Raw genomic sequence first — 24,710 nt, 5'->3', positions numbered from 1 at the left:
GTGGATTAATGGATTGAAGTTGATATTTTTGAAGTTTTCTACAACTACCCCCCAAGTGTTCAAGAAAAGTCCAAGGGATTTGCTTTTGCAGGGAGAAGGGCTACTGCGTGATTGGGTTTCATAGACGTAGCTGGTTGGTGCGATTGGATAAGAGAGGTGGTGCGAAGCTGGGTGGTGATGGTGATTGTGGTTGAGTTTTGGGTGGCTTTGTGATTGAGTTTGTGGTGTTGGGTGGTGGTGGCTGGATATTGATGGTGGTGAAAGGTGGTGGTGGTTGGATGGTGATAGTGGCTGTAGATGCAAAAATCTACTTTCGCAAAAAGAGGGACTGATCCTGTGAGGTTGAGGCCACTAGCGATCTGCTATACCTGCACACATGAGGAAACTTGCGTGAAACAGACGAAAAACACCAGGACGGTGTTCGCCATAGGCACTCCGATGCTCAAGTCAGCAAGGCTGAGTGAGGCTAGTATAATGAGGGTTAGGGAAAGGAAAGGTTATCGGAAGTCTAGTCGGGGACTGTAACTACGGCTATAATGCGAAGTTCTCAAGTGGGAACTCTAGGGTCTAAATGTGTAATGTATATGTCATTTGTGAGAGGGCTGACCTTTCTTTAAATAGTGATTGTATGGTCTTCAAATCCTAGTGGGACTAGGAGTCCTTGTACTGGTAGTCCTCTCAAATGGTGTAACCTTAGGCTCCCTTATCTCAGTAGGAAAGGGAGTTTGAATGTGCCTCCGATATGGACCTTGGGAGAATTGGGATAGTAATTGACTTCCTTATCAGAGTTCAAGTAAGAGTTAATTCGTAGGCGACTGTGGGCTCCGAATTGACCGTAAGCCCAGAAGGTGTTCTAGGATCAGGAGGCCTGGGTCCAGATGGTAAAATATGACTGCAATTCATACCTAATGGGCCTCATCTGCGGAATTCTGATTTGGGCCCCATCGAGGTTAGGCCTGAGCTTTCATCTTTATTAGAGGTGTTTCCCTATTTCGGCCGAGGACATTTTTTGGCCCTAACAATTTGGCCTCACTCTCTGAGTTAAGGAATGCTTAACTTAGAGAGTAGGCATTGCTTGGAGGCGTATCTGGTCGGCCTTCGAGGTCGACCGGTTGAAAGCATGATCGTGTCAGTAGTCAGTGAGGTTTTTGGTACCCTAGACCAGGCGGATGGAGGCGAGACATGGTCATGAATGCACTTAGTGCCTTAACCGAGTGGGAATGTGAAGTCGACCCGTAAGGGTGTTGTCAGTCGGTGTATAGAGCTGAGTGAGTGGGTGTATGGTAGAGCTATCTCGTGAAGGTGACTTTGATCGGTGTGTCAGACCGAGTGACTGTCTAGGGGGTTATCTCGTAAAGGTGATTCCGATTGGTGTGTCAAACCGAGTGGGTAGATGAGCGCGTTACTCCATGAAGGTGTCCTCAGTCGGTACTTCCAGCTGAGCAGATTACATTAGGCCCAACATGGCTATGGTGCCTTGGGCGGATTGGTTGAATCCGAGTGGATGGACGTATGCATGCTTATATCACTTTCGCGATCGGCTCGTCCGTCCGTGGAGACCAAGTATCTTGGCACCCTTCATCTTTGCCAATGCCTGTTTCGAGGCTAGAAGTAGGGTTGATAGTTCCGAGCTGACCGTCCGGTTGGGTGGAATTCCTGAATCCAGTTGGGTGGAATTCCTGAATGGGTAAAGTATCAAAGTGTGTTGGCTTTGCCGTGGATAATTGGTGTGCTTGAACTTGCTAGATTGGACGGGTAGGATATGCGATCCAACATGGTACTTGCACGGGATCGCGATTTCCTACCTTGCGCGGATTCCATCCATGTGTACGGTGGTGATTCTGCGTTTGTTTTGGGAGGGAAAACGAAGAGTCACTCTGCCCCATACCCAATGGGGGGCCGCCACGTGTCTCACTCTATCAGACTTCGTCCATAAAACTGATGGGATGATGACACATCTTCATTTTGCGTTTTTTTTCAGTCTTCTTCAGTTTTTTCCCTTTTTCTTCCTTCGTTTCAAGTTTTCTTCAATGGCAGTGGTTCTCTTTTGTAGATTCCGGCTTCATTCACAGTAAACATTGTATTTTTGCACCCTTTTTTGTTTGTTTTATTCTTTTTTTCATAGTGTTGAGTTCCTGGAAGATTTCGAGTTGATTAGATCGATTTTTTTTTGAAAAATTTGGAGAGGTGGTTTAGTTTTGAAGAGGTTTAAAATTCTGGTTGAATAGAAAAGTGTGTTGTCGGTTCACGATGGTTTTTCTGGGTTTTAAGAAGATGGAACCGATTTATACTAGTGTCTTATTCGGCTTGTCTCGGATTGCTTAACCGAGCCAAGCGCGGGGTTAAGCTAGATTTAGGAATTTGAGTTTTCTTAGGTCAACCGGTTTCCCAGATCGAGTAGCTGAAGTTGCTAGACTAGTTTTGAGTTTGAAAAAAAAATTGGTGTTTGAGGATCACTCAGTCGATGACTCGGGGTGAGCAAGAATCAGGCAGTGATAGCTTTTGAAGAGAGCGGGTCGGTCGGTTATGCAGGGCGAGTGGGATCAAGTGATAACAGGTTTTGAAAGGAGTAGGTCAGTCGGTCGGTCGGTGGTGTAGGGTGAGCGGGTTCAAGTAGTAATAGGTTTGAAAAAAGTAGGTCGGTCGGTAGTGCGGGGTGAACAAGATCAAGTAGTAATAGGTTTGAAGAGAGTAGGTCGGTTGGCAGTGAGGGACAAGCGGTGATTTGACACTTAGGTTTTGGGGAGTGTAGGTTCTGAAAAGGGAGTAGGTCGGTCGCCTTGGGCGAGTGAATAGATTGCACAATGTCAGAGCCAGGGTCCAGTGATTCGAGTAGGCCCAAGGCAGAGGTTGGGAATAAGTACGAGAATGCCCCGATCATGGTGATGATGCCCGAAAATGGGGGCGTTACGGTCAGTATACCAACCGGGGTGAACGTAGCTACCCCTGGGACTAGTGGGGCTAACTCGAGTGATAGCGAGTCTAACAGACAGGGGGGGGGGGGGGGGGGGGGGGGGGGGGGGGGGGGGGGGGGGGGAGTGGGGAAGACTCTGATGGAGTTGGTGATTTTGATAGTTCATCCTCTACCGGTAGTGGCTAAGAGGATAAGCTGAGTCGGCCAAGTGGTGGGATATTGAGCCGAGATTATCCGCCCTTATTGAAGGACAATGATATGTGATAGATCCAGACGATGTATCATATTCTGGATTTCGTTGAGATCAAGGTGTCTCGGTCGTACGAGCGGGTCGACTGGGAAGCGAAGGGATGGGTGAACGCCTATGAAAAGTGGTTCCATCATGGGCTTAGGCTTCCCATCCCTCGCCTTGTATGAGGGGTCTTGGACCATTTCAGGATCGCTCCGTCCTAACTTATGCAGAATGGGTGAAGGTTACTAATGGCTTTGGAGGACTTTTGTGTGCGGCATCAGGTGATGTTTGGGTTACACAAGTTGCTTTATTCATACTTCCTAAAGGAGAACGATAAGGATAAAGGTTGATACCTGCTGAACCTTAGGCACGAGCAGGCTCACCTCGTGACTAACCTCCAGTCGAGTGACAAGAATTGGAAAGATCGGTATTTTTTTATGCGGGGTGACGTAGTCTTCGGGGAGAGAGGTTAGGGCGACATTTTGTTTGCTTGGCAAGCTACTGGTGAGAAACTTTGTCTTTATCTCGAATTTTGATTACTAAAATGTTACTGTGTTTCTTCTTTGCAGAGCTTGAATTCAACCGAGCCAAGCAAAGTGGTGACAACTTGGACGTGCAAACCTAGAACGTTCTAGCCATTCCGAAAGCACAAAGGGATTGGCAGGTGGTGCTAGAGGAAGCTAACCTTAGGACGAGTCATCTCTAGGCCAGAGTAGAAGTCATCCAGCAAGGTATCCCCTTCCCTTGGCTGAAGCAAACCTGGAATGTGCAGTTGACTCGCTACTGCAATCATACCTTGTATGGTAATTCGAGGCTGAATCCACTAACTGTTGGAGAGTTTGCAATTGCAGAAAAGCTAATGAAGAAGTTGACCGTCCCAAGTGCGAGCGAGTCTATTGCTTGGCGTCAGGAGAAACGGAAAAAGGGAGTCCTCAGCCAGAAAGGAGAAAAGAGCGAAGAATGTGGTGGCGACTCCACCAAGTCGTCAGCCTGCTGCCTGAGCTGGGTTATCCAAGACCATAGTCTTGGATGAGGAGACTGGGCTTCTGCATCAACTTACTCAAACGTAGCTTCTATGAGTCAATTGGCCACTCATTCCTGTTCCTAGTTGACGAGACTCGTTTGAACTAGATAGGTGTGGTCGCAGTCATTGACTGGGAGGTTTCTCGTGCTTTCCAGGTATGAGTCGATATTTTACTTTACTGTGTTTATTGTTGACGTATATTGATCAAGTTATTTTGTTATGCAGACATTCACCAGCAGCCTGCATCTAAGGAAATCCATCATGTCGCAGGAGAAGAGGATATAGGATGTATCGAAATCTAATCCCAATCTGCGACAGAGAGAAGCGACGGCTTAGAAAGTTGAGCGGGAGAGCTAGCAGCGTCTAAAGGAGGCCGAGAGCGAGTTGGAGCGGCTGAGGAGAGAGTTGGCCGAGAGGACTGTGGAGGTTAAGTCCCTGAGGGAGCAATGCCTGAGCATTGCTGATGATGCCATCATTAGGGCAAGGAGAGAGCTCATGCTCGAGTACAAGGCTGGGAACACCTCTCATTGGAACCTGGATGAGGATATCCAATTGGGCGTACGGAGGAGCAAATCGATGAGCAGGTGTTCAATCTTGCCAGCCAGTCGGGGCCATCGGTTACTGAGGATGTGAGCGACCAGGCTGCAGGGGCAAGTGTTGGGGCCGGTGACAGGGTGATCAAGTCGGAGGTAGGCGAGACGACTCGTCCTGATGATGTGGGCCATGATTCCCTTTAGGTTTATTGTTATTCATGTATTTTTGGGGCATGCATTAGCTTTCTCTGGCATGTGTGCCTTACTTTTGTACTTGGTACTTAGCCGCTTGAGGCTTCTTTTATATTATACTTGTGATTCTGTTTTGCTACTTTCCTTGTGGGTGAATTAGTTGATTACTTGTTTGTTTATAGATGCACTAGGGGTTGAACCGCATGCTTGTGCTCTAATTTTGATAGGGCCAAGTGGCTGAGTCATATGGACTCTCTAGTGGGTTGGGTCGATGACTCGTCGGTTGGAAGTACGAGTATTCTGTTCGGTTTGGGCCGATTGGAGATGTAACTTTATGAATCGGTCTAGGCCGATCGAAGGTGTAACCTTATGGATCGGTCTGAGCCGATCGAAGGTGTGAACTTATGAATCGGTCTGAGCCGATTGAAGGTGTAATACTCATGAATCGGTTTGGGTCAATCGGAGGTGTAAATTTAAGAATCAGTCTGAGCCGATCAAAGGTGTTATACTTATGAATTGGTCTGGGGCGATCGAAGGTGTATATTTAACAATCGGTCTGAGCCGATCGAAGGTGTTATACTATGAATCGGTTTGGGCCGATCGAAGGTGTAATATTTATGAATCGGTTTGGGTCGATCGAAGGTGTTTCACTTAAGAATCGATTTGGGCCGATTGAAGGTGTAATACTTATGAATCGGTCTGGGCTGATCGAAGGTGTAAACTTATGAATTGGCCTGGGCCGATCGAAGGTGTAAACAGTTCTATTGCTGAATAATACTTTATTGTACTCGGGCCATGAGGCCGACCGAAGGTGAAGGAGATGGATAGGCCCAATCATCCCTTTTAAAAACAAAAAAAAGAAAATAGAAATGTTGATGGAGAAGTTAAGCTAAAAGTAATATCGTTTGAGGTAGACTGCATTCCAACTATTGTTGATGCTTTTGTCTTAGGGAGTTTGAAGTCGGTAGGTGCCCTTCCCTACTTCCTTGGGCGGTCTTATAGGGACCCTCCCAGGTGGGGCCGAGTTTGCTAAAGTTGACCTCCCTAGTGTTTTGGAAGACCTTGCGGAGGACCCAGTCATCAGTTTTGAAAGTTCTGATTCGGACGTTGCGGTTGTAGTGTCGGGCGGCCTGCTGTTGATAGACTGTGTTGTGAATTGCTGTCCGCTCGCGCAATTCGTCGACGGTGTCCAGGTTGTGACAGAGGTTTTGGCTAGGGGTGTTCAAAAAAATGCAAAAACCAAACCGAACCGAACCGAAAAACCAGTTAACCAAAAAAATAGTTCGAAAAATGCAAAAAACCAAATTTTCGGTTTGGTTACCGGTTCGGGAAAAATTAGAAACGGTTAACCGAAAACCAATTTTTTGAACTGGTTTTCAAATATATATATATAATAATAATAATAACCTATCCCTAATTCACATTCACTCAATCTAAAATCGCAAGCCACAAAATTTTTCGTAGCTCTCACTTCTCAGTTCCCAAATTCCCGATTTTCTTCATCTTTCTTCCAGATCCAGCAAAGCTACTTCTTCCTTCTCCTTCTTCCAGCTCTAGCAGGCACCCACGTTACTTCCCAGTTTATAAATCAGCTTTTCTACTCATCCATTCTCAAGAAACTAAGGCGCAGCAACAATACATAACAGAGTTTAAAGGCATCAATTTTAGCCCTAATTTCAAGGTAAGAACTTCCTAGTTTCCACCCACGTTACTTTTTGCCACTTAACATGCTCTTGTTTTGACTTTTGATCTTTTCGTCTCTCTGCTTAGACACAATTTCATCTTCTAAGATTTTCTTTCAAAAGACATCCTCCAAAGCTTTGTTCATCCTCAAAGGGAGAATGATATTTGTAATTCACATGAACTGATTAATAAAACCTCTTTAAGTTGTCCATGTGCTTAACAATTATTCATTATTTTTTTTGGACACAAACGGAAAAACAAAAGTTAGAAGCATAAAAACATTTTTAGTGTGGCAGATTATACTTAGATTTACTTATTAAAATTTTTAGTTATGGTCCTAGATGGCAGATTATATGTCACAACTTCATATTTACTCAAAAACACATTCATTTTTATCCCATGTTAAAACCCAAAACTTTTGTATGATATCCAAGAACGTGAAGCCAATTGGAGATGTTATTTGGATTCATTACAAAGTGGGAAATTCATTGCATGGGGCAGTGACTAGAAGAGGTAAGGGGGGAGAATGAGTTAAGAGCATGAGGTTATTTCAAACTTTTTGTGTTTCAGTTGAGATTTATTTTGAAGTATGGATATAATTTAGAATTCATATTTTTATAAATTGTTAAATTATCTAAATACATTTTTGAGATTTTCATTGTAAAATTAAAGAAAGCTTCCTCTGTTTTTCAATTCAGTCTCATGGAAATATATATCAGATGCATTTTGCTATTGTTTTGAATCTAAAGCTGAACACAACTGAAATACAGTACGAAATGGCACCTAAGTTGCGAGCTCATGCTGTGATCATTTTGCTTTAGTGTTTAGTATTTGGTATAAATTCTTAAATTTTCCAAAAGCAACACCCAAATATAATTATGTTATGTTTACTTCTTAAATTATTTTATGGTTAAATATACTTTGCAATTCGTTATGATTAATATGTGCTGATTGAAAGCTATGTTTTTCAGAATTTAAAGGCTAGATCATTTTTTAAGCGGATAGTTGAGTTTAAGTGAGCTATTGTGTTTAAGTGAGCTTGATTATTGTAGTCTTTTATAGACTTATTTCATGTATCACTGCTAGGTAGTATTTTATAGAGTTATTTCATGTATCAAACTAAAACATATTTCTTCGTGTTGATGTTGCAGATGTCCAAATCCAACCCCATGGCTGTTAACCATTCTATTACTGATGAGAGTCCTGAGACACCAACTAGTAGGAATCCAACTCCAAACTCATTGGTAGCCCCACAGCCTTCTACGGATCCTGATCCATGACCATGACCACCACGAGTCCCCAAACGTGTAAGTTCTAATACTCGAAAGAATACTTCTGACATGTGGGATCACTTTACTGTAAATCCTTGTGAGAATGTGGATGATAGGACAGCAACATGTGATTATTGTGGGAATGTGCTTGCATGTCCAAGTAAAAGTGGTACTAGTTGTCTACGGAATCACTTAAGTCGATGTAAAAAGTACCATTTGAATGTGATGGATAAGAAGCAAAGGATCTTAGATTTTCAACAGACACAATCAAATGACCAATCAAGTGGTACTGCTACCACCTCCACACAATCTTCACTTACAACTTAGAAATTCAATCCAGATAGGCTTAGACGGTCTCTAGCTAGAATGATCATTGTTGATAAGTTGCCCTTTAGGCATGTAGAGCGTGAGGGGTTCCGCGATATGATGAAGGATGCACAACCTCTATTTCAAGTTCCCTTTCATATTAATGTGGCTAGAGATTGTTTTAATATTTATGTTGATGAGAGAAATAAATTGAAGGCCTTTTTAAGTAAGTTTAGTAAGAGAGCAAGTCTTACCACGGATACATGGACATCTTGCCAAAACCTTAACTATATGTGTTTGACGGCTCACTTCATTGATGATGATTGGAAATTACACAAAAAGATCTTAAACTTTTGTCCAATTGCTAGTCACAAAGGTTTATTGATTGCTAAGGCAATGAAGATGTGTTTGCTTGATTGGGGTATTTCTAAGGTTTTCACCGTTACCATTGACAATGCAAGTTCAAATGATGTTGGAATAAAATATCTCCAGAACTGGTTAGAAAGTTGGAAGGGTAGTGTTTTGAATGGTGATTTTCTGCACATGAGGTGTTGTGCACATATATTGAGTCTCACTGTAAAAGAGGGGTTAAAAGACATAGAGGACTCCATTTTTAGAATTCGCTCTGCAATGAGATATGTGAGGTCTTCTCTAGCGAGATTACAAAGGTTTAAGGAGTGTGTAGAGCAAGAAAAGATTGAACAAAAAAATCTTTTGGTTTTTGATGTAGAAACAAGGTGGAACTCTACATATTTAATGTTGGATGTGGCTTTAAAATTTCAGAAAGCATTTGAGTTGTTGGAAATCCAAGACATTAAGTATAAAGATGAACTTACTAGAGGGGAAAAGTCAAGGGGTTTGCCTATGCCTAGTGATTGGGATTATGCCCATTACTTGTTACCTTTTTTGAAAGTTTTTTATGATGTTACTCTACGTGTGTCGGACTCACTTTTTGTTACCGGCAATGCATACATGCGGGAGATCTTTGCCATTGGAATGCAGATTTCAACATGGTGTAGAAGTAATAATGTTGGCTTAAGTACTATGGCTAGGAGAATGAAGGGAAAACATGATAAATATTGGTCAAATATTGATAATATCAACTTAATGTTATTCATTGCAGTGGTGTTGGATCCTAGATTCAAGTTAGGATATGTGAATTGGGTTATTAGTAAATCCTATAATGATGCTAATGCTGAACTTTTGAAGACAAAAGTGCATACAACTTTGTACTCTTTATTTGACCAATACAAGCTCGTTTATAATTCTCCAAGTGGGCAATCTAGTCAACAGTCTCAACAAGCAAGTCAGGTTAATGTGGAAGATGTAAATGTTGATCCTAAAGAATTGATGTATTGTATGTACGATGAGGCAATGGCTGGATAGGATGTTATTGTTACCAAATTTGAGATGGATAAATATTTAGAGGTTGAATGTGAGCAGCTTCATAAGGACAACATGTTTGATATCTTGAGTTGGTGGAAAGTCAATTCAAATAGATATCCAGTTCTTTCTTCGATAGCACGAGAGGTGTTGGCTATGCCGGTTTCTACTGTTGCATCTGAGTTAGCTTTTAGCACTGGGGGTTGTGTATTAGATCCATTTCATAGCTCCCTCACTCCTAAGATAGTGGAGGCTTTTATTTGTACACAAGATTGGATTCGGGCTACACGTGAACCATTCATGATTGAGGAGAGCTTGGAAGAGATAGCAGAGCTTGAGTCAGGTAAAGTTTTTGCTTTAGTTTCAATTATTAGTTATTATGTTGTCTTTATTGGATTTATTGACTGAATTTTGATTTTAACCATTATTTATATGACCTATTTTTTGTAGAATTTGTGTCTTCGGCAATGGGAAATACTACTCGTATTCATCTTGATGATTGAAGGTTTTGCAGCATTTAATTAAGGTTTGATTTCTTTAATAGTTTTTTATTGTAGGCAATGAAAAAAAATATGATTTAATTTTTATAAACTTCTAACATTTAATTTTTATTTGGGCAGATATTGGGAGATCTACTCGCATTGACTTAATGTTGGTTTCCGTTTTCTACTTGTGGAGTTGTATTTGCCCAATTTCTTTTGTTGCTTTCCATTGGGACTTATTTATTTATTTTGTTGTTTTATTATGGACTTTTATTTTTATTTCATTTCGGACTTTTATTTGTATCAATTTTTAATTTATTGTTAGTAGTGGTCAATGGATATATATGAATGTTTAATTTTTATTTAGATATGTATTGTCTATATTTACAATTTAATTTAGGATAAAATTAAAAAAAAAAAATGGAAAACTGGTTCAAAACCGGTTAACCGCTTTTTTTAAAATGGTTAATTGGTTTTTCGGTTTTGGTTCGGGAATTTTCCCGAATCGAAAATCTGGTTCGGTTCAGAGAAATGGTTAACCGCTTTTGAACACCCCTAGTTTTGGCTGTTGGTTCTCTGTCTGCCCATTGAAGTCTAGTGGAAGGGACTGATACTTCGGCTGGGATAACTACTTCAGATCCATATGTGAGGGAGAAAAGGGTTTCATCCATAGATGAGCGAGTTGTCGTTCGGTAGGACCAAAGGACTCCGGGTAGTTCATCTGCCCATGTGCCTTTGGCTTTCTGTAGTCGTTTCTTTAAAGTTTGCATGATAGTTTTATTTGATGATTCGGCCTGGCCGTTGGATTGGGTGTTGCGGGGGGTAGAGAAGTTGAGCTTGATTCCCCACATGTCGCAGAAATCTCTGAACTGATGAATTGAGATCTATTGTCGGTGATGATTTCCTTCAGTATCCCAAACCTGCAGATGACATGCTTCCAAATGAAAGCTTTTACCTCTCTGTCTCTGACTTGTGTGGGTGCTTCGGCTTCGATCCATTTATTAAAGTAGTCGGTAACAGCCAACATGAAAACTCGCTGCCTGGGCACGGTTGGGAGCTTTCTGACTATATCCATTCCCCACTTCATGAACAGCCAATGTGTGAGAGTGGAGTTGAGTCGTTCGGGTGGGAGACATGGGCGAACCTTTGGCAACTGTCACACTTCTTCACATAAGCTACTGAGTCAGTGCGTATAGTTGGCCAATAGTAGCTAGCGGTGATCACCCGGTGGGCAAGGCTGCGTCCTCTGGCGTGGTTTCTACATTCGCCTTCATGGAGTTCGGCGAGAACTCGTTTGGCTTCTTATAGACTTATGCTTTTGAGGTAAGGACCAGAGAATGACTTCCTAAGGAGCTGGCCTTCGTATATAGTGAACCTGGCGGCTTTCGCTCTCAGGCGGCATGCTTCATTCTTGTCGACTGGGAGCTCATTGTGCTCCAAGTATTTTACTATTTGAGTCATCTAGGTATCAGACAATTCAATGTCCATTACTTCTTCGGGCGACTTGTTCGTTGGTCCTTCCTTCCAGTTGGCCAGCCATTGGTAGGGCTGCAAAAAAAAAAAAAACCAAAAACCGAACCGAACCAAAACCGGTTAACCCGAAACAGGTCTGAAAAACCGGTTTCGGTTTCAAAAAATAGCTAAATCGGTTTTTTGGTTCGATTTACGATTTATATCACTTTCTAAACCGGTTAACCGAAACTGATTTTCTCATAATTTTAATATAATAATATAATTTTAATTTTTAAAAATCCTTTATTATCTAAAATCCTAAATACCCAAATCTAATATTAGTTTGAACTTTGAAATCCCTGACAACTACATAGTACACACTTAACGTATACCTCATCTCCTCCTCTCAAACTCGTTGGTCGTCAGCCCGTCGCTGCCCTCTCCACTCTCCATTGTCTCCAAGACTCCAGTCGCTGCTGCCTTCTCTAGTCTCCAAAGGTGTAACATCTTCTTCTCAAACTCGTCTCTCCTCCTCCCATCCTCTCCTCTCAAACTCGTCGGCCATCGTTGCCCTCTCCAGTCTTCACTCTCCAAGACTCCAGTCGCCACCGCTGCCCTCTCCAATCTCCAAAGGTGTAACATCTTCTTCCTAAATTTCTACTTTTTAAACTATAGGAGGTTTCTGTTTTGACTTTGGTGTTTCCTCATATTTTCTTATGCTTCTATTGTTGTGAGATAATTATATATGGTTTATTACACAGCATGAAAGCATGGGACCTACAGGAGGTTTCTCTCAATTTGTATTTTATTATGAGCTCTTCACTTCTGTCAAAGCATTAGATAACCGCAAACTTCTGTCAGAATCCTTATAAAAATCATGTTCTGTTTATTTTTCCTTCCAGAATTCTAGTCGGTTGAAGTTTTTCTGGACAAATTCCTGCATCTATTGGATCTCTACAGCAGTTGTTCTACCTATTCGCAAAAAAAAAATTATTAATAAAACCGGTTCGCAAACCAGTTAACCGGATTGCAAACTAAAAATTCGGATCGGTTTGTAAACCGGTTAATCGGATTGCAAACTAAAAATTCGGATCGGTTTGCAAACCGGTTTATGCAAAATTCAGACCGATTTCGGTTTGCAATATGGCTTGAACCAAAAAACCGGTTCGGTTACAAAAAGCATGTATCCAGTTCGGTTAACCGATTTTTTGTAGCCCTAGCCATTGGAGGAATAATAGAGGGATGGATGATTGGGAGGAACATTCAAGGGCTGAGCCGAGGTTAGCAAGGGCATCAACATGGGTGTTCTCCGTTCTTGGGACTTGGGTGATTGAGAACTCTTCGAAGGTGTTCTGCAATTCTTTGACCAGGTTCAGGTAGGTTGTCATCTTTGAGTCGCGAGTTTGGTAAGTGCCTTGTAGCTGGTTGACCATGAGTTGGGAGTCGAACTTTACCTCCAGCTTCCTTACTCCGATTTCTTTGGCTAAGGAGAGTCTAGCGATGAGAGCCTCGTATTCAGCTTCGTTGTTGGTGCATTTGAATCCATATCGTATGCCCATTGGACGACGTCTCCTTCTCGAGTAGTAAGTATGATGCCGAGCCCACTTTCATTCACGTTGCTTGAGCCATCCATTGAGAGAGTTCACTTTGAAGACGGTGGTGTTTGGGGTGAAATCAACAATAAAGTATGCCAATGCCTGGGATTTGACGGCGATGCGTGGTTGGAAGGATATGTCTAACTCGCTAAGCTCTACTGTCCATTGTGTGAGTCGGCCTAATAATTCTGGCTTGTGTAGTATCTTCTGGAGTGGGAAGGAGGTGAGTACGACTATGGAATGACATTGAAAGTATGATCTGAGCTTCCTGGATGCATGGACGATAGCGAGTGCAAGTTTCTCCAACTGACTGTATCGTGTCTCCACGTCAAGGAGTGACTTGCTTACATAATAGACCGATAGCTACTTCGTATTATCCTTCCGAACTAACACTGCTGAGATTGTTGTCTCTAAAACCGTCAGATAGGTGTAAAGTTTTTCCCCATCCTTGGGCTTGGAAATGAGTGGGGGGGAGGTTAAGTATCTCTTCAACTGTTGCAATGCTCCCTCGCAGGAAGGGGTCCATTCAAACTTCTTAGATTTCTTGAGTGTGTGAAAGAAACGGTGACACTTGTCGGCGGATTTGGAGATGAAGCAGCTCAAGGCGACTACTCGTCCTGCCAGGTGCTGAACGTCTTTGATGCAAGTTGGTGATGGTATGTTGAGGATCGCTCGGATTTGGTCAGAGTTGGCTTCTATCCGATGTTGAGTTACCATGTATCCTAGGAATTTCCCTGATAAAACCCCGAACGAGCATTTGACTGGATTCAGCTTCATGTTATACTTCTTTAGGATGGTGAATGTCTGGTTGAGGTGGTCGAGGTGCTGCTCGGCCATGAGAGACTTGATGAGCATGTCGTCAATGTATAATTCCATGGTGTCCCCAAAGTGTTCAGTGAACATCCTGTTGACTAGCCGCTGATAGGTAGCCCCGGCATTCTTGAGACCAAACGACATCACTTTGTAGCAATAGTTCCCTCTTTCTATAATGAAGGCTGGTTTTTCCTGGTTCGTCCGGGTGCATGAAAATCTGATTGTACCCTAAGAAGACATCCATGAAGCTTAGGAGCTCGTGGCCTGCTGTCGCATCGACCATCATATCGAAATGCGGGAGCGGGAAAGAGTCTTTGGGGCATGCTTTGTTTAAATCCGTGAAGTCTATGCAAACCCTCCATTTTCTGTTCTTTTTCTTCACCACCACCACCACGTTTGCCAGCCAGTCAGGATAGTGGACTTCTCTGATCAGGCCATTATTCAGTAATTTGTTGACCTCCTCATTGACAATCTGGTAGCGTTCTAGTGCGAATTTCCTATACCTCTGTTTCACTCGAGGGTGATCCGGGTCTACTTTGAGGTGGTGGACGATTGCCTCTAGGCTGACTTCTGTCATGTCAGCGTGGGACCAAGTGAAGCAATCCTGGTTTTGTTTAAGGAATTCTATGAGTTTCTCTCTTATTTCGGGCTCGAGGCGTGAGCCTATCTGGGTCTTCCTTTCGGGGTCTTCCAGGTGTATCTGCACTTCATCAAACTCCTCCATAGATGATTGATCTGGCTCAGTCAGAATAGTTGGATGAGACTGTAGTTGCTATGAAGCGTGACCTTTGCTTTTGAAGGTATTTTTGTAGCAATCTCTGGACGCCTTGGGGTCGCCCTTGATTTCCCTTACTCCCGCCATTTCGTTGGAAAGTTAATGGTTTGGTGGAAGGTGGATGGAACATCTCGCATGTAGTGGATCTAGGGTTGGCCCAAGGTGACGTTGTATGGTGAAGGACAATCGAGCACTAGAAAGATGGTTTGCTTGTTGACTCCACTGGTGTAGACAGGGAGAGCAATTTCTCCTATGGTGTACTTCTGCTCGGAACTGAACCCTACCAGTATAGTTAGTCGTCTGCTGATGTTTATTTCGTCTAGTCCCATAGCCTTCACTGCTTCAAGAAAGAGAATGTTTGCTAAGGATCTCCCATCTATGAATACTCTCTTGACTAGGATATTTGCAATCTGGAGGGAAATGACTAGAGCGTCGTGATAAAGGGTGGCTAGGGTGACTGACTCATCATTTTCGAACTGGATTACCTGGTTAGTATGCAGCCAGGAGGGCAGATGGCTGGATTGGATTTCTAAGTGATGGTTAGCTCGAGCATAGCGCTTGGCTGAGGAGTAGCTTACCCCATTGATCTTTGACCTACCAGAGATAATGGAGTAGAAACCCTTTGGTGTAGGTTTTTGCGGTGGGGGGGAGACGCTTCCTTCAAGCTTTTCTGGCTAATTGTATTCTTCCCTTTATCTGTCAACAGATCTCGGAGATGTCCCCTCTTTAGTAGCGTGACGACTTCCAACTGCAGGTGATGCAGTCCGCAATGTTATGACCATGGTCGCCGTGGAATTCGCACCACTTGGTAGTGTCCCTCCTTGCTTCGGGATTGAGCTTGTTTGGCCACATAACGATAGGTCCCATTCCTTTCATGATTGCCACGACCTGGGCTGGTTTGACATTGAGGTTATACTCCGAAATTTTGTATTGGCTGGACTCGGATGGTCTGTTGTCAGTTCTAATTGGCGAGTGATCATATGGTCTCTTAACCTTGTTTAGGTTGCATGGAGGGGGTTAGTAACGGGGCTCAAACGATTTGGACTTTGACCTTCTATCATTCCGTCTTTGGAGACGGTCATCATACCTGGCATGCCTCATCCGGTTCATTTCATCTTCCTCCCACCTTATTTGAATTACAGCTCTGGCTAATGCGTCTTCCATCATAGTGCAACCGAGCTTCGTCAGGTCTTTGTATAGTTCTCCATCCGGAAGGAGACCCTTCTTGAAGGCATCTACTGTTGTCTCTGGGTTACAGGAGGGGATGAAGATTTTTTTTTTTTTGTTGAACCTACTGACGTATTCTCTCAGCGGCTCCCCTCTCTTCTGATAGACTTTGTACAGATCTGCCAATAGTTTCTCGAGCTTCTTGCTGTTAGCGAATTGTTCAACGAAGGTGTCAATGAGCTGGGCGAATGAGTTGATCGAATAGTTTGGGAGGTTAGTGTACCATTGAAGAGTTGGGCCTAAGAGGCTTGAACCGAAGCTTTTACACATGCAGGCTTCCCTCAGTGTTTGGGGTATTGATAGGGCGAACATTTGTTGCTTGTAGGAGGCTATGTGGTCATCTAGGTCAATTGTTCCATCATAGGGTTTCATGTTAGGGATGGTGAACTTGTGTGGTATCTCGGCTAACGCGATTGCATCCACGAAGGGTGAATCGGCATAGTAGTGAGGTTGACTCTTTTTTGTTGGGACAGGCATTCCGGGTATGCGCCTTATCACTGCCTCTATGTCGGCCAGTCTCTTGGCCAATACATGTTCCATGGGAGATGCGGATACCATTAGGTTGTCCTGGTTAACTTGGTTGGCCATGCGATTTGCACCTGATGTGTTTTTGTGGGTCAACCCGCGTGGTGTAGTCTGATGGGTCACTCCGTTATGCGCCGCTTGGTAGCTTTGATCCCCATTTATTCCCTCCGGTTAGATGACTCCCCTCGTGACCGATCAGGTGTTTCGCCCCACATGGATTGTAAGGGGTGTTATTTGCTATTCATTCGGCCCATTAGGATGGATGAACTCAAGCAGGGTAGTTTGAAGGAGTGTGGGACTGCTCGACCTACGAGGATAAGCCAAGCCAGGTGGAGTTTGGGTAGGGATTACTGACTGAAGGTGAGATGGAATGGCAAGGATGGGTGGTTCTTGTTGTGGTGGGCTTTCTGTCACTTGGACGCCTTGATCTCATGCCTGAAGCGGATTGACCGAGAGTGGCTCTATCGACGGCCCCCGCTCCTTATCAATTAGGGCTGAATCGTCAACTAATGACGAACATAGCTGGTGCGACCTCGTATCCGAGATTGCGAGTCTATGCTCTGAAGTCTAGAGGGGTTGCATAGACAAAATCGAGGCGCAAAACCGATTAGGTTGTACCTGACAAGGCAGAAGCTCAAGATCATAAAACTGACTTACCTTCTCTTTTAGAGATTGGTTCTCAGCCTTGATGGAGGCATTTTCGGTCCGGATGGCAGTGTTCTCAGCTTCCAATGTAGCCACCTTGTCTGAGTGTTGTTACATGAGGGCGGTCAGAGCCTGCAGTTTGGCCTCGAGGCAAGGATTGGTGTTATCAGAATTGTCAGCCATGGAGAGTTTCTTCACGGAGCAGGGTTTGTGAGACGAATGATTGCTAGAGGCCCCACGGTGAGCGCCAAACTGTAGATGCAAAAATCTACCTTCGCGAAAAAAGGGATCGATCCCGTAAGGTTGAGGCCACTAACGATCTGCTGTACCTGCACACTTGAGGAAATTAGCATGAAGCGGACGGAAAACACCGGGGCGGTGTTCGCCGTAGGCACTTCGACGCTTAAGTCAGCAAGGCTGAGTGAGGCTAGTATAGTGAGGGTTAGGGAGAGGAAAGGTTACCGGAAGTCTAGTCGGGGATTGTGACTATGACTGTAATGCGAAGTTCTCAAGTGGGAACTCCAGGGTCTGAAGGTGTAATGTATATGTCCTTGGTGAGAGGGCTGACCGTTCTTTAAATAGTGACTGTATGGTCTTCGAATCCTGGTGGGACTGGGAGTCCTTGTAGTGGTAGTCCTCTCAAAGGGTGTATCCTTGGGCTCCTTTATCTTAGTAGGAAAGGGAGTTCGAACGTGCCTCTGATACGGACCTTGGAAGAATTGGGATAGTAATTGACTTCCTTATCAAAATTCTAGTAGGAGTGTAATTCGTAGGCAACTGTTGGCTCCGAATTGACCGTAAGCCCAGAGGTGTTCTAGGATCAGTAGGCTTGGGTCCAGATGGTAAAATCTGACTGCACTTCATATCGAATAGGCCTCATTTGTGGAATTTTGATTTGGGCCCCATCGGGGTTGGGCCTGAGCTTTCATCTTTGTTAGAGGTGTTTCCCTATTTGGGCCGAGGACATTTTTTGGCCTTAACAGTGGCTAGGTGCTTGAAATCAAAAGTCAAGGGTAGTATAGTAATAGCACACTCTTAACTGTTAAATTCATTAACAATGTTAATTTAAAGGTGGAATCCAAAATTTATGAAACTAGGGGTGGAAACTTTACATTTTGCTTAACCTTGGGTGGGAACATGTGGTTTACTCTAATACTCTTCTAAAAATTGAAAACTGACCAACCGACTACTGTTGTCGGCGAATATACTGATGGTAAGTGAGTTGACATCGCTGATACTATTGCACTCATTAACTTAGGATAGTTTCTTATATTCAATATAGTGAGAAACTACATTCTATTTTAATTTCCAAGTATATATTATTCCTAAATTAATTTTCTTGTGGTATATGCTGTGAAAGGATTAAATGTATAGTTGGAACTTGGAAGGAGAAAAGAATGTAGATAGATATCTAGTAGCATGGTGTTGGATGTGAATCAAAATCCAATAATGAGCTCTAGTATATATTTAATTTCAGTATGAATTAATGCACAAGATGATATATATTATATAGAAGCATATGATTAATAATTTGAAATTCGCTGATATATCTTTTCCCTCCTAAAAGTTATTGGAGCAACTGCTGATGAATGGCCCCCACATAACACTAGGTGATTCTTTTATTCTAAAAAAGAAATTGCATGTCAATCCCAAAGAGAAGAAAAAGCAATTGCATGTCTCCTGATAGTTGAAGTTGATATGCTACTTTATGAAAGTCTTCGAAATAGTGCAATTTATTATACTTTGAGAGAAGAGGACACATCTCTTTTCCCATTTGAAACTTAAAATATCAAAGGGTAGGCTTAAGGAGAAGAAGTAGGTGCGTGGACTTCAGTGTCCATAGGTCTCTGCTTTTAACCTAAAAGCTCAATTTCATCAAGTTTTCCTGTAGTCAAAAGGATCACGTTTCACACCCACCACCACAGACTGATGAGATGGAATAAAGAGTGACAAACCGCTTTGGTTCTAATTAAGTCAGAAATAATACATCAGTAGAGTACAGAGAGACAACTTATCTTTCTTCTTTCCCGAAACAAAGAAAGAAAGAAAAAGCACATCAAAGTAGATCACAAAATGGAACAAAGTTCAATGAAATTTTATTCAAACCCCTTCATCTGCCTTCCGGGTGCAATGGGAAAAGCTCTAGAGTTCTATCCCCTTCCTCTTCCAAACATTCAAATGACCAGCTCCTGCACTTCCTCTTGTACGGACTGTCTCCATCTCTTTCTGGTACTACTTGATTTCCCTGCTGTGCAAATATATATATAATAAATTTAGACCTTTTAGTAAATACATGATTTTCAAGACCATGAAGTAACTAGTGCAAACGGGAGTGGATCCACATACCCTAGAGTCCAAAGATATAGTGGTAAAACTGGCGGCTGGGGTTCTCGGACAATGACTAATACCAAGACTATTTCGCTTCTGTTTTTGTCTCTCACGGGCTTTGTGGTTTTGAAACCAGTAGAACACATTCTTTCCTTCTATCTTCCCGTACTTCCCTAGCTGTGATGTGATTTGTTCTATTTGTTGTGCATTCGGAGTTCGCATTCCTCCCCTATACAGCATCTCCAGAATTCCTATTTGTTCTTGTGTTGGATTCCACCGTGTTCCTCCAGGGTGCGTTTCCACCTGCTGTATCACTTGTTTATTCAGTTTACTCCTAGATTTTATGTTTAATTTATATCTTTTGGCTTTGAGTTATTTTATTCATAGTATATAGAATCTCTTTTGATGTTGCATGTTTCAGTAGTTAACTAATATGCTGAGAACATGAAATAATGAAGGGATAAGTATGAAAAATGGAGAATTGAGATGGAGTCATCACCTGAGGAGAATTTCTCTTGTCGTCAGAAGATCCAAGTTTTCTAGGACCACTTTCTGGTCGAATGAAGGTCTTGAGATCGAAAGCAGTGACAGTAGTGTCTGTGTTTGCCAGCTTGGGAGCAAGAGGGCGTAAACGCTTGCAGCCAAGCGTAAGGGATGGTTCGTGCTCCCAGAATCCACGTGCCAACTGATGCACCTTCATGCTTCCCATGGTGAAGGACTGAACGATAGAGAGTGGTGATTATATAGGAAAATGAATAAGAGTTAAAGTAAAGAAAGTGGATATGAGGTGGTGCTTAGAAGAACCAAGACCAAATGATGAGGTGAGGTTGACTTGGGTTTCCATATTAACTTTAAATGATAATTGTCCAAAAAAAAAAAAAAAGAAAGAAAGAAAGAAAGAAAAAGAGAAAGAGACACGTAACTTAAACACAGAGGGAGAGTGATAAAGAAAGCAGTAGAAATGTGAATAGAGGGAACACACAAAGAGAGAAATAATTTCATAATTGTAAATGAGCGTGTGGGTTTGTGTGAGTGTGAGTATATGCGTGTGGGTTGGCCCGTCTCATCGGTCGTTTTTTTCTTGCTTTCATGATAAGGTGTCTATGCTTTTCGGTGCTCTCTCTCAAACTTTATTTTCTATAAAGTGAGAGAGGGAGAGGAATGAAAAAAGATTCCTCCAATCCCAAAACTTGAAAATGGAACTCTTTACTTTTCAAGATACGGATATTAATTGGGGGAGTGAGAGAAACAAGTGAATGCCGTCGTCTTTAAGTGGTAGAGAATGTTGAAAAAACTAACTCACATTACAATATTATCTACTTTCAGTGCATGCCATATCTACAATCCTCTTCTTTGGAAACTGTTGCTCCAATTTCCTAAACTTAAAAAAAAAAAAAAAAAAAACATATAATAATTTTACCAAATCCCACTTTTCTTTTTTCTTTGTGGTCTTGGGTCTTGTACCTACCATGCACCATACATAATATATATATATATATATATATATATATATATATACAAGTCATTTCAAGTACTATTGCTTACGTATTTTAGGTGTGGCGAGTAATGATTCCATGTTCCAATTTGTATGATGAGTTTTGAATAAAACTGTAATCATAGTTGATGACCGCAATCACAGACCTTTGTAGTGATTGCATATAGCACGTGTGATTGGGCATATTTATTCAGACGTAAGAGGATAGCACACATGTGCTTCAATCATATTCACACAATTAAACATCTGCAACTGTAAATTCTTCATCTTCATATGTGCATTCCAGTTTCCTCTACTGTTCAAGAACATGTCTGGACTAGACTACACCGATCCCAAACAAAGCCGTAGTAAATTGAACTTCTGCAATATATATTTACATGAGATCAAGTCAGTATATAGTTAATTGAACTTCTGCAATATTTACATGAGAATCAAGGCCATGTGTTTTTCTGAATCACATATTGTTTTTTCTATCTTGTTATAGATTGAGATAAATAAATGTGCAGTCCAGATTTTGTGGGGTTGGATCTGTGAAATTCTGAACCAAAGAATTTTATGGCACCTATTTTCTAGAAGTAAGAAAATAGAAACCTGTTTTTTTTTACTTGGACATAAATTTGACTAATATGTACAAGTCATTCTTCCTACAAATGTAGTATGAGAAACATTATAAATGTGAATGTAGAAAAAAGTCTAACAGCCACCGCTACGAATATTGATAGCGGTGGAAGCGGTGGGTGTTAGAATTTTTTTTCTAAATTTATGATGCTTCAACGTATATGCATGTAATTTGTCCTATAATCCTTCTGAGATAGTAATATTTCAAGCCCTATAAGATTTGGTTGCTGGAGTGATGTGACCTTTTCTGCTTCTTTCCCGACCATAGACTGATAATGCATGCAGTAGAATGAGGATCTTGACATTTGATGACAAAAATTGCGTGATATTTGGATGTTGATCATGATCTGTATCTGCTAAACAGCTCATTCTGAACTGATTTCTTCATAGATTTACCTTATCTCACTTGGACTCACTTGGACTCATTCTTCACCTTATCTTTTTAACTTTTTCTTGTACGAGAATTGTCTCATTCCATGATTCCACACAACGCTTTAATCATTATTCATTAGAAATATTAAAAAGAAATTGTCTGTGGATGAAGTTGCATTATGCATATACGTGGCTGAATTATCATTTGAGTACTGCACAACTGCTTAATTAACAAGATTTAATATGGTTTCCCTTCAGAGGATGCAAGATTACAGTTGCCTGCTTAACCTCTAGTCTAGCTATTAGCAAGTAGCGACAGGGATAGGTGTGTTTAATTCCCTGGGAATATAATTAATTGTACCTCCGGTAATTAATATAATGTTGATTGATGTTTGTGAGGTAAAAAGGGTGCATGGTGAAAAACCTCTACTTACTATTACTCCCAAAAGAGAAAGAAGATTTCAAAAAAGGGTGTTCTCCAAGTTCAACTGCTATTGGCCAGGTGTCATTCTAGCTTGACGACAATGCGTGGGATAATGATATCAATGTTGACATCTTAGATAATTTTGCTTGAAACCATGTTTTTGGCCTCACGTAAGGAGATCCCACAACTGATTACACCATCCCTTCAATCACGACAGACAAATACAATTAATTAATAAATAATCAATCTTTTCCTATTAGCTTAGAGACTTCATTATTTAGTACCTAACCTAATTAATTAATATTTTCAGTTACTTCTCCAAAGAATTGCCATAATCATGCACATCACTTTTTATCAATTTACTATCAATTAAAGCAAGCTAAAATCATAACTGCACTCGAAACGCAGTTAGAAACAGCTAAGAATTATAACCAACACAGTAAATCGAAGAAGTAGTGTCCATGGGGATCCACGAGAGGTGTATTAAATTATTGTTCCATGGTTAATCAACCATTGGGTGGAAAACGATCAAATGGGGTAAGTCATTAGGAAATTGTAAGTGGGTCCTTATAAGATATGATTCAACAAAAGTAGCTGCAATTCAGGTGGCAATATAGAATCAGAGCCACTCAAATTGAAGAGGAACAGAGACGTGAATGAGAGTGGCCCATGATAAAGTGCCACGTTATCTTAGCTAGGTGTTGAAATGTCTGACTATTAATGATGTTGAATTTGGAGAATGGAGTTTGTGAGAAAAATAAAAAGATATATGAATTTGGGTTTTTTGTCAGTCAAAGAAAAAGGGAGGGTTTGTGAAGTAGGAATAGAATTGCAATTGCAGTGGAACCCACACAGTGGAAGAAGCGGTGGGAATCCATCATTAAGGAAGACAATGCCATGATTTGCACGTGTCTATGGACCACACACCACTCCATTATATCTCACACTACCATCATTAATATTTTATTTATTATACATGGAACAAAATTAACATATTCAACTAATTCTATGTTTAAGGTAATCCACCCCCTTTCAGTGAAATTAATTTCTTAACTAAACAAATGAACCAAAGGAAATATTAAATTTGATTTTATATAGTTTATGTTATAGGTGGGGTTAAGAAGTTTAGAATTGTGGATCATCATATCTACAATTTTGATTTTCTCAATCATTTCAGTTTGAATGAAGCTTAATTAGGGCTAGTATAAATTTGAAAATTTTGTTTGGGCATGGGCCATTAATTATAAGAGAAAGGTAATGACATGCGGCAGCTACACAATAAGAATGATAAATATAGGGCTAAATGACATTTTCCTACCCAAGGTTTGGCCTAATGACACTTTCCCACCCAAAAAGTTTCAAAATACAACTTTATTACCCAAAAGTTATGTTTCACTAATAATTTCCGTTAAGTACAGTGATATTCATTGTGAACACGAAATGACCTTTCCTATTTACTTAATTATTATTATTATTATTTGGATCAAAATCAGTGGCAAGCGACAGGTTGCTCAGATGATGAATGACGATTAAGTGGACAGCGGGGTGGTGGTGGTAGGGGGTTTTGTTAGAGTGGGGGCTAGTGAAGCAAGGGATGGTGACGGCTTGGATTTTGGCCATCGGTTTCGGCTGAAATTCGAATGGAAGCAGCAAAACCCTAATCCAAACGGCGCTAGCAAATGGTGGGAGCAATCAGGCAATAGTCAAGGAGGTTTTGGAGTATGTAGGTCTGGGAATTTGGTCGTGGTGAAAACTTGGATTTTGGCCATCGGAATCGGTTGGAATTCGGCTAGAAACAACGAAACCCTTATCCAAACGGCACCGACGAACGGTGGGAGCAATTAGACAATAGTCAAGGGGGTTTTGGAGTATGGAGGTTGAGGAATCTGATCGTGGTGAAGGGGCAGGCCAATGCCGCCAATTTCGATCCAGATCGAGCCTGAAAACCGAGGTTGTGCAATAGCAAAAATCGCCGAAAAAAGGCCAAATACAGTTGGGAAAACAATTGTTATAGCTGGGGAGTTATGAAAAAAGGAAAAGGGTGATGAAATCTGTTAGTTTTCATGAGAAAACCGACAAAGATCAATGCAAAATGTTGGCAACTGCAAAATGAGAAAAAAAGGAGAAGCGACAGGCCAAAGAAATAAGGAGAAAAAAGAGAAAAAAGTAAATTAACTTAATTGATCATCCTGCCCTTACTTATAACGAAATTTTAACTATCATGCCCTTCTTCACAACGAAATTTACTAATGATATTATATTGTGGGTATTAAAGTTGTATTTTGAAACTATTTGGGTGGGAAAGTGTCATTAGGCCAAACCTTGGGTGGGAAAAAGTCGTTTATTCTAAATATAGAGATGAAGAAGGGTCATCTTCAACCACTTTTACTAATGACTTTATATTTCTATAGTGTAGATGTG

At 41.6% G+C, this 24,710-nt stretch overlaps 2 protein-coding genes across 4 annotated transcripts; both read right to left on the bottom strand.

Annotated features, from left to right (window-relative positions):
• Positions 1-15,672: 15,672 nt before the first annotated feature.
• On the bottom strand, positions 15,673-16,440 carry LOC116125607. Its single transcript, XM_031411304.1, has one exon. It carries the CDS (start codon positions 16,438-16,440, stop codon positions 15,673-15,675), a length of 768 nt encoding a protein of 255 aa, XP_031267164.1.
• Positions 16,441-18,725: 2,285 nt separating this feature from the next.
• Positions 18,726-20,166, bottom strand: LOC116125673 (WUSCHEL-related homeobox 4-like). 3 transcript variants are annotated; one of them, XM_031411400.1, is made up of 3 exons: positions 19,880-20,166; positions 19,399-19,683; positions 18,726-19,300 (listed from the first exon to the last, which is right to left on the bottom strand). In XM_031411400.1, the coding sequence occupies exons 1-3, from the start codon at positions 20,087-20,089 to the stop codon at positions 19,163-19,165; spliced, it is 633 nt and encodes a 210-aa protein (XP_031267260.1). In that variant the 5' UTR covers positions 20,090-20,166; the 3' UTR covers positions 18,726-19,162. The 3 variants fall into 3 exon arrangements, with proteins under 3 accessions (XP_031267260.1, XP_031267258.1, XP_031267259.1); XM_031411398.1 differs by having other exon boundaries at positions 18,730-19,300; positions 19,399-19,686; positions 19,880-20,160; XM_031411399.1 differs by having other exon boundaries at positions 18,737-19,297; positions 19,399-19,686; positions 19,880-20,154.
• Between the last annotated feature and the right edge of the window lie 4,544 nt (positions 20,167-24,710).

This window comes from Pistacia vera, unplaced genomic scaffold (genome assembly GCF_008641045.1).
Source record: "Pistacia vera cultivar Batoury unplaced genomic scaffold, PisVer_v2 Contig169, whole genome shotgun sequence".
Lineage (NCBI taxonomy): Eukaryota > Viridiplantae > Streptophyta > Magnoliopsida > Sapindales > Anacardiaceae > Pistacia > Pistacia vera.
The sequence above is the reverse complement of the archived record's forward strand: the minus strand, read 5'-3'. Positions and strand labels throughout refer to the sequence as shown.

Excerpts from the sequence above, each read along its gene's own strand:
- LOC116125607 (XM_031411304.1), bottom strand. The coding sequence starts at position 16,440 with ATGGTATCCGCATCTCCCATGGAACATGTATTGGCCAAGAGACTGGCC.
- LOC116125673 (XM_031411398.1), bottom strand. The coding sequence starts at position 20,089 with ATGGGAAGCATGAAGGTGCATCAGTTGGCACGTGGATTCTGGGAGCAC. Across the intron at positions 19,687-19,879 it reads ACAAGAGAAATTCTCCTCAG|CAGGTGGAAACGCACCCTGG; the intron begins GTGATGACTCCA and ends CAAGTGATACAG. Across the intron at positions 19,301-19,398 it reads CTATATCTTTGGACTCTAGG|CAGGGAAATCAAGTAGTACC; the intron begins GTATGTGGATCC and ends ATATTTGCACAG.